This window comes from Manihot esculenta, chromosome 18 (assembly GCF_001659605.2).
Source record: "Manihot esculenta cultivar AM560-2 chromosome 18, M.esculenta_v8, whole genome shotgun sequence".
Classification (NCBI taxonomy): domain Eukaryota; kingdom Viridiplantae; phylum Streptophyta; class Magnoliopsida; order Malpighiales; family Euphorbiaceae; genus Manihot; species Manihot esculenta.
Window position 1 is genome coordinate 7,398,837 of NC_035178.2, and position 10,489 is coordinate 7,409,325.

The 10,489-nt window shown below is 30.2% G+C and overlaps 1 protein-coding gene across 3 annotated transcripts; it reads right to left on the reverse strand.

Annotated features, from left to right (window-relative positions):
- Window positions 1–5,712: 5,712 nt before the first annotated feature.
- Window positions 5,713–9,252, reverse strand: LOC110606083 (pentatricopeptide repeat-containing protein At1g77405). Of its 3 annotated transcripts, none has more exons than XM_021744831.2 (3): window positions 7,393–9,252; window positions 7,151–7,288; window positions 5,713–6,980 (listed from the first exon to the last, which is right to left on the reverse strand). In XM_021744831.2, exon 1 carries the CDS (start codon window positions 9,085–9,087, stop codon window positions 7,753–7,755), a length of 1,335 nt encoding a protein of 444 aa, XP_021600523.2. In that variant the 5' UTR covers window positions 9,088–9,252; the 3' UTR covers window positions 5,713–6,980; window positions 7,151–7,288; window positions 7,393–7,752. The 3 variants fall into 3 exon arrangements, with proteins under 3 accessions (XP_021600523.2, XP_021600522.2, XP_021600521.2); XM_021744830.2 differs by having other exon boundaries at window positions 5,713–7,045; XM_021744829.2 differs by having other exon boundaries at window positions 5,713–7,288.
- Window positions 9,253–10,489: the final 1,237 nt, after the last annotated feature.

Genomic DNA, 10,489 nt, shown 5'->3' on the forward strand with positions numbered 1-10,489 from the left:
TTTTTTTTGTCGTCTTGTGACGTATAACCGTCGTCCTATATCTCTACAGCATGTCATTTCCGTGCGAGGCCATACGTACAGACGTACTGTTCTCTTTCCCATCATCAGACGACCATTTAATACCCTTCAGTATCACGCAGATACGATCTCGGACGTTGGGGGTCCACTGCTCCGCGTATCCGTTATCTCTAATGAGATGGACCTATTTCTCGTGGGCTTGGTTCTTATTGAGTTTGACCTGCCTGAACCAAATCTGGGCTGCATGCTAATAGTCTGGCCTGCATATTGGACTTGGATGGGTTATGGCTTGGCTTCTCAACGTGGGCCGTATCGTGGCCCAGGTATGAGAGCCCAAATGATTATCAAACATAAAAGGGAACTAAAGTGTCATTCTCTTTTTTTTTTCAGACGTCATGATGAGTCATACCAAGAAGGAGGCAACGCGAGATAATATTTGAAAGCATCCCTTTTTCATTCGTTGTAAAGAGGCAAAAAGAGATAGAATTAGGTACAAAATGGGCATTGCATGTGCTCTTGAATCTATGATTCAGATTGTGAAGAAGAGCTTCTATCATAACTGATAGAGAAAAGGAAAGGAAGATGAAGAGAGGAAAATGGATTTGGGGAGGAACGCGATTGTAGAGTGGGAGATTAGGCAAGAGAAAATATTTTAATAATGGATATTTTAGTCTTTTTATCGTGATTAATAAAGAGTTAATTGAAATTTTAACGAGAATGACTAATTTTATAATTTTTAAAAATTATGATGACTAAATAAATTATTTTTAAAAATAGAGAGACAAAAAGTTATATTTTGTTAAATTAAAAGGAGTAAACGGTAATTTACCAAAAGAAAATCTTTGACCATTGATCTTGGACTACACTCCTAATATAATTTAATATAATATAATAATTTTCATAAATAAAAAAGCAAATTGCATATTTGTATTTTTATTCCATTTTGAGATTAATCAAATAAAAGCTTAAATTAAAAAATTTAACTTATTTAATATTTAATTTCATAAAAATATTGATATATCTTTTTGTTCTCTTTCTCCATGATAGATTTAATTTTCTTCTTGGTTCATCATATAGGTCCATCAAATGAGTCTCTCAATATTTTATTTGACGAAAGGGCTGCAAAATAGGGAAAAATGGTAAGGGGTCTACTGGGGATGCCCCCGGTGGAGACCCTCCGATGCCCAAGTCAGGTTTATGATATAATATTTCATGGATAGACCTGAGTTTCAGAGAAAATATGGAGGCCCTCCAGTCGAAGAAGAAGAAGAAGAAGGAGGAGGAGGAGGAGGAGGAAGAGAGGAGAAGAGAGAACCCCTTTTGTCCTGCCCCCACGTCTATAGTGTTACTTGTCTGTGTCCTTCAGACCCGTACGTACGGATGTGTCAGGCCCCTTCTCTACGCAGGCGGCTATTTAATTTACCCTGACACGTATGCGAACAGGGTTGGTGAGTGATTAAACCTATCCCTATTGGGCTTGTGCTCATATCTGGACTAGAAAAGATCTGGAGGTTATCAAACATAATATTTAAATATAAATTAATTATACTATTCATTACGTATTGAAAAAACATAAATAGTTTCACTTATTAATGACTTTAACTCTAAATTTTCCTAATTGTATTTTAATTTTTTCATAATGAAATTATTTTAATTTGATTTTTTATTTTATAAAATTTTAGAATACAACTAATAGTATTTATATTTTTTTATAAATTATTGATAATATAAATGGAAGGGGTTATGCTTATGCTAATATGTTTTCTTTTCTTCTGACATGCGCAACAGTTTGGTTGTTATACCGGTTTATTATATTTCAACAAAAAAACAAAATCCATAATCATCAAATTAATCAATTCCTAAATTTATTTTTTATCGCCATTTTCAATATTTCCACCATTAGTAATTTAATACATATATATATAATATTCTGAAATAATTCAATGTTTTTTATAATTGTTTTAAATTCTCTGAACATAAAAAAAAATATTAAAAAAATAATTGGAATCTTTGATTAGTCTTTCTATTAAAAAATTAATGTACATCCCTTTTGTTATTAAATAATTTATCTTTAATTAAATAAAAAATCTATAATATTATATAAAAGACAAGTGCGAAGCATGCAACCAGTAGACATATAAAACTCCCATGCCACTGTGCTTCACAATTGCTTTTCTTTCATATAGCATGCAGCCTTCAGAGCTGAATGAATCACCACGCTTTCTAACCTTGAGGTATTTATATATAAACTTTCCTACGTTCTTGTTCTTTTTTATTTTTTTCCGTCAAAGTCAAAGGTATGGAAAATGAGGAGTTGAAATATTAAATTCAATTATTTTTTTTTAAATTCAACTAAATGAATTTAGAGTGATTAAATTGTATATATTAATAGTGTAACAGTCGGCTATCAGCTGTATGCCGTAGAAAATCATTTTATATCGACGGATTATTATAATTTAAAATTATATATAATAATTAGTATAAAATTATTAAATAATTTAAATTAATTATTTTGGATTCTGAAAAATAGAGTCTAAAAATTGTTTGGATGGATTTGAGTCGGATTATTTCAATTGGTATCAGAGTTACCATGAATCAGACAAATTGTACAGAACTAGTAGACTTGCGAGAAAAGGATTATCCATGTGAGATGAAGTGGAGCCGCCCGAAATACTAGCGAACCACAATACTCGAGAGATCGATCTTGGTTAACAATTATATTAGATTCAGTTGTGATCAGAACGTCGCAAATTTAACAGGTCCGAGTGTAATAATCAGCTGCCTGCTTGTGAAAAATTATTCTATATCGACATAACATCGATGGATTACGATAATTCCGAATTGTATATAATAGTTAGCATGAAACTACTAAATAGTTTGAATTAACCATTTTGAGCAAATAAAAAGTAAAGTCTAAAAATTATTTAGATAAGTTTAAATCGACTATTTTAAATATTATATTAATTCGGGTTAGTTTTTAACAAACTCTCATCTTCTCTTCTAATGGCTGTTTAAATAAAGGAAAATAAAAATATAATATTTCTTTATCTTTTTCATCTTATTCTCTCAAAGTAAACAAAGTTAAAGAAATATGTGAATTAATTGAAATAATTGTTGAAGGATTTTTTTTTAAGCAAAAAAAAAGGGAGAGAGAGGCTAATCGTCTGAAAAATATCCAGTGAAATTGGAACACTCTATTCAAATGAATTACAATAAGATTACAAATACAAATTGAGCATCTATTCATTTCCGTAATTTATTGGCTACTACCTCACTTTCTCCGCTGCAGTTGGAATGGAAGATGATGTTATAGTGGGAATGGTCAAACTGACGAGTTTGTGAAGCGCACCATTTAAAAAAAAAATAAATAAAAAGCCTTGCGCACAGGTTTTACAAAATTTTTTATAATATACTAATATTATATTAATTTCATAATATTATTTATAATCAAATTTTTATAATTTTAATTATTTTTATAATATATTTTATTTTTGATATATTAATATAATAATATAGTAAGTAAATAAAATCAGTTATAAGTTTATTGATATATAATTATTATATTTAATATATTTTGTTATTTTAATATATAAAAATATTATAAAAATTGGTAACAAAAAAAATTAAGAAAATATTTAGAGTTATAAAATAATATTATTCTACAATTAAATATAAATAAAATTACTATATTATTTATAATTTATCAAAGAAAAATAGATAAATTAATTAAATTTACATATATATTAAATATAGATAATACCAATAATTTTTTTTAAATATTAGTAATATAATTAAATATATATTTTATAATTAAATTAAATTTCAAATAAAAATTTTCTTTTTCTCTCTTTCCTTTTAAACCATTCTTCTTCTTTTAAATAAATTTAAAATGCGTAGTTTATTCTGATCATAAGAATTATTAAAAAAGAAAAATTAATTTAAATTAATGGATTCTGCGCCCATTTTTAAGTTTTATTAGAAGAATTAATTATATTTATTAATTAAACTTTTCAGCCGATATTAAACTTAATTTAATGGATGAATACTAAAAAAGAAATTATTTAATTTTATAAAAACCAGTCTAATACAAGATCAACAATGTTGACCAAACAAAAAGGACAAAAAGAGAAAGAAGGGAAAAAGAACAGGAACATTTACATGTTTAATTTCAGTTCTCAAGAACATTTCTGCAAGACACAGAGAACACAAAGGTCAAATTAATACAAAAGCAGTGAAGACTGAAGAGGTTCTGCTTCTCATCACTGGGATGATCCAAACCCAGTAATTACAGCTTTAAAACTATCTTAAACTTCCGAAGCCTCAAAATATTATAAACAACAGAGGTCTTCGGCCCATTACAATAAACCCTAGAGCCGGGAGACAATAAGGAAGCATCTGCCCAAAGGAAATGCTATTATTGTTAAGTAGCCAACCGACAAAGCTTGTGCTTAGATAATATGCATTGATTCCAATGATGTCTAAACCCAGAATCCATGAGATAACTATTATCTGCATGCATAAACTACCATAAAAATTGTTATTAGTTTTGTAATTTTGAGTTTTTTAAGGCCTCATCTTGGTGGAACTGCTGCTGAATTTGAGAAGAGGGATGAGTGCAAATGGAGAGTATCATCTTGTAACGAAAAAATAAATAAATTTATGTGTTAGTATTTCAGGGGCATCTAACAATTTTTCGAAATAGAAATCGAATAAATTTTCTCACCGATACAATTATGATCAGTGGACCTGCTCCCTGTGATCCTCCTACTTCTGTTTTTTTACCTTTCATATCCATGGGATCAGCTGCTGCTTGCAAATCAGTTTCCACTGTCGATATCACATTACAAAGGAACAAAAGGAAACAAGAAAAAAAAACTGTAAGCCATAAAAAAACTTGTGAATGATGCCTGATTATCAATTAATTAATGGGTGCTTGGTTCATTGAATTTGTTGAATATATAATTAAATTCTCTCATATGTTTGAGACTATAATTAATTAATTAATTAATTAATTACATCAGTAATCTCAATCTTTAAATTTAAAATAAATTGTTGAAATTTAAAAGAGTGAGTTAATTTAAAATAAATTGTTGAAATTTAAAAGAGTGAGTTGTTAAATATTTGAAAACTCTTTTTCTTTTTTAAGGTAACGTTATAATTAATGAATTCGTCTTTTTAAAGTTTGATTTTATCAAAATTAAATATTTTTCTGTAAAATGTAATGTTAACAAGACAGAAAAAATAATCGAAATATTTTTTTAGAATCCAACACTTTAATCCTTTAAATTTAATTTCAACATATTTATAAATTCTCTTTGAAAGAATCAAATAAGCAACACCATTTACAAATTAAAATAATAAATTGAAAATCTCAAATTTAATTTTCACAAAATTGCAATATATTTTAAAATTTAAACTTAATAAATATAATAAAAATTAAGAAAAAACATATTTTTCGTCTGATATAATTAAGGTGATTTATCTTTTTATTTTTTAAATTCAACAATTTAGTCCTTAAAATTTAATTCTATTAAAATTTAAGGAAGAAAATCTCAAATTTAATATCCACAAACAAATAAAAATTTTAATAAATTTAAAATTTGAACGTAATAAATATAATAAAAATTAAAATATATAAAATTTAAATTATTAAAAATAAAAAAAATTATTAAAAATAAAAAAAAACATATGAGGGCCTTTCAACAAGCAATGCTTTCTAATTAAATGCTTTCTAATTATAAGCGGTCTGTAAAAAGAACTCCACAAACTACAACACCACTAAAAATGCTCCCACAATGATCACGAAGAACAACTGCTGTAGCACCAGTTCTAGTGTGATTATCCACTGTTGCATCAAATTGAGTTTCAGAATACCAGAAGGTGGGGGCTGCCAAGTTGGACTAGCTGACTCTACCCCATCTCTTTGAGCTAAATAACTCTGTTTCAAGGTTTGTGGTTCCAGAGCATTAGCTTCCTAGAAATCCTCTTGTGCTTGTAAGGCCAAAGACACAGATGTAGAGGCCTATTTGGAATTCTGCCTAAAAATCATGTCATTCTATCCTTCCATATTTGCCATAGATAAAAGCAAAAAATTGTATCATGTTCTCTGAATTCACTGCCTGAGAAAGAACTTGGCAAATTTCAAGCCACTTATCCTTCATGTTAGAGCTTCTCAGAAGAGACGATTGCAGCTGGAGTGGAGAAACTAACCAGATCGAGGTGATCCATCGATTCCACGTCCCCACAGAAAGGGAAAGCAAGACCAAAGTATTGTATTCGGTGTTGAAGAACTTCTTTACAGGGAAGGTGTTCAGAACAAAAGAGTCAGAAGAAAATTTTTATCTTGCTAGAAAGATTAATTTTCCAAAGTCTCTTCCAGAAAGATGAATTCTGTGTTGATGAACTTGGGCCAGGATCACCATTAATGTCTCCCGATTCCACTTGCCTAATTTCTTTTGCCTTCCAATACCCTGACCGAACCGTATATTCCCATTCTTCTCAAGATGCCAAATAAGGCGGTCTTCTCTATTGAGAAGGCTCAAAGGAATAGCCCTTATAGCTTGTATATCTGCTTGTTCAAAGTTCCTGGATAAAATGCCAACATCCCAATCATGTAAGGAGGAATTAATCAAATGAGTAATTGGAGTTACCTCTTCCTCATATCCCTCTTTAACTTGTGGTTTGCTCAGAAAAAGAAGGGGAACCCATGCATCCTCTTTACAGAAAATGGTTTCTCCATTGCCTACATGCCATCCAGTGCCATGTTTGAGAATTTCTCTTCCCCAAAAAATGCTTTGTCATCCCATAACACTTTCCTTCCTTGAGCTGCTTGTAGGAAAGAGGAATGTGGATAGTATTTGCCTTTTAAAACACAGGCTAGCAGGGAGTCCAGATTGGAGAGATTGGAGAGAATCCTCCAACCTTGTTTTGCCACTAGAGCTCTCTTGAAGCACTCCATATCTCTGAAACCCATACCACCATCAATTTTGGAATTACACATCTTTTTCCAAGAAAGCCAATGCAACCTCTTTTCATTGGATTTTCCCCCCATAAAAAATTTGACATAATACTATTAACCTTACTGCAAAGAGAAGAAGGAATCCGAAAGCATGACATTGTATGCAAATATTACCTGAACCAGGAAATAAGACTGCTGACTAGGAAAAATGGCGTAGTTAGCTTCACCGTCAACCTTTTAAGAATGATATGATAATGCCACTCTCCTCCATTGGGATTTTTGGGTGAGGCCAATTTTATATCAACATGAAACCTGGAGGATGACAGCATAAAATTATTTTCATTTCCAGCAACTGGGGATAGATTATTAGAATCTGAAGAAACTGAAATAAGTAATGATCACTTTGTGATTCTTACCAGCAGGGTGACGGATTTTCATTCCCTGATCTGTACTCTATTGAGTGTAATATACATTATCCAGAAACCCTTTACTCCATCTTGAAAGGTCGCGTGTCCACTACAGAAAATCCCCATTACACCCCTTCCCCCTCCTAATGCTTTAAATTTCCTGATCTTTGCTCTATTGAGTGTAATTCATGTTAACCGGACACCCTTGCTCTATCTTGAAAGTGCCTGCCTTCTGTCCACTTCAGCACACCCCTTCCCCCCACCCCCCAACCGGTCCACACTTGGGCCGATACCCAATATGGACACAAGTAAGTGACTCTAACATAGTGAGATAAGTGCCCAAGATTATACCTTCCATGTGCTATTGCATCAGTGTGTAACCATTATTGGCTTCACTTTCTTTACTTGTCTATATCTATTCTCTATTCCATCTTTAATTCTTTTATGGATTGAATCGTCTAGCAATTTGCCCTCTCCCAAGGAATCCAATGCATCACAGACCAACTTATATGTATATTCTCTGGGTATAGAGCCCCCATCAACCAACTCAACCATCAAATCCCAAGCCTCCTGCAACCTTTTTGCTTCGCACAAGGCATGTATTATCGGGGTATAAGAACTCGAAGTGGCCAATCCATGATTCATCCGCTGCATCGTCCTTAACATCTCAACAGCCTTATCAATCTCATTTACTGCACTATAATATCTAATGAAAGAATTATAAGTAACTCGGTTTGGAGTAAAGCCCCTTTTGTTCATATCCTCAAAAAGCTCCAGAGCTCTCTCAATTCTATAAGTCTTGCAACACCCATCAATCAAACAATTATATGTAACAACATCAGGCACAAAGCCTTTAAAAAGCATAATCCTAAACAAATGGTTGGCCTCCCATAATCTCCTCCTTATAGCCTTTCTACACCCAGTTTGCAAACTGTACTTGCAATAAGAACTAATCAATATAGTGTATGTATACGTGTCCGGCGGGCACACGAAGCCTGGTAACTCCATCTGTTCTAATAGGAATTTCGCCTTCTTAAAATTCCCAACTCGACAGAGAGCGTAAATAATTGTATTATAAGCATACACATCGGGTTTACAATGATACTGCTTCATTCGATAAAACAACGCCAATGCCTCATTCACCAGGCCTTCTTCTCCTAGGACTTTTATCAAACAGGTAACGGTATTAGTAGTCACAAGTTTTACACCGCCGTCATTCACTCTTCTCGCCATGTCCTTAAGAAAATGCCAAAGGTTCTCTAGTCTATTACCTCTAGCCAATACGGAAGCCATCTCTCTACACGTCCTTTCAGTATGTACAAAGCTAAAATGAGTTTCTACCCAATAAAAGAACTCCACTGCTTTGTTTAAACCAAGATTGACCCTTTTTTGATCTCTATAAGCAGCTGGGCCAAGAACGAGAACATTACTGAGATATTTGCGGGATTCTTGCTTGAGGTAGCGCTGTTTTAAAGGAGGACGGTGGCGGGTAGTATTCTGGCGACCAATAGAACGCGTGGATAGGAAGAAGAATCTTGGGATTGATCGGAGAACATCAGAAACTAAATCGACAGTCAGTAAACAAGAGGAAGTAATAGCAGATGCGAGCTGGGTATCAAACGGGCGATTTTGGATCATAATGGACAGCACTTGGTTCGCAAGGAAATAAGAGCGGTTGGCGTTTAGAGGCTTCGAGGGGATCATTCTTTTTGGGCTGTTATTACTTTGGTACTAAGACATGAATACAATGCAAAGTCTCAGCTCGATGGGTAGGCAGCGTAGGCACGGGGGCAGCGTGGGCACAGGACAGAAGCAGCAATGAAGCAGTGATCAAGAAACCGGAACAAGGTCAAATGGGTTTATGTCATTCCTCGAATGAGTTAAAATGCCTTTTTCTTTTTATTATTTTTTAAATTATAATCCATCTTTTATTTTTAAAACTGTATAATTAAATTTTTTAATTTTATAAATTACTTTTTTATTATTAAATAGTAATACTTTGACTGATTCAAACTATTAAATATTATTATGAAAATATTTGCTAAACAAAAACTTAAATCTCCGTTCCCTATGGAGATTCTTTAATTTTTAATTTCAATTTTATCAAAATTTATTTATTAAAAGATAAATTATATATTTAAAATATAAGTTTTAAACATAATATTAATAGTATATTATATATTTTATTAAAAAATATAATATTTATGTACTTAAATATATAAAATAAATTAAACTTTAATAAAAAAATAACAAAATTGAAATAATTATCGGGACTATATGACCAATTTTTTTCTTTAAAAAATAATTTCCTTTATTATTTATCTTATTATATAAATTTAAAAAATATGAAAGCAATAGAGCAGCGTCACTAATAGAGCTACAATTAAAAATTTTTTTATGCATAATCTTTCATTGATACTACTCATGAGGTATGATATTTAATATTTACTTTTAATTACACCCTCCACTTTTTTTTTTAATTAAAATTTAATTTTTTAAAGCTATTCTAATTTTATCTGCTTTATACCGTTAAAAAATGACGGAATTACCACTGTCAACATCATTTCACATTGTTATATCAATAAAATTTGTTAAAAAAATTTATATTTTATTATTATTATAATTTCATCCTATTTTATCAATTAAAATTTATCTTTTTAATATTTAATTAAATACACCATATTATAGTTAGAAATTTATAAAATTATTATGTTATTTTTTTCACTATTACATATATTTAAAAATTATTATTATTATTATTTAATATATTTTTTTTAATTTTAATTAATAATTTTATAATAATAATAATTTATCTTGATTTTATTTTAACTAAAATTATTATCAATCAATTTTTCTTAAATTTATTTAATATACTTATTATTTAAAATTATCGTTAAAAAAATAATTTTATTAAATATATTAATAAGGAAATATTAAAAAATAATTTAAAATATTAAAAAATAATTTAAAATATTAAAAAATAATTTAAAAATAATATTTAATATAATTTAATTTGAAAATATTAAAAATAATAAAATATTTTTTAAAATATTTTTTTAATTATTTTTTTTAACTCTCAAATATAATATAAATCCATTACTTTTTT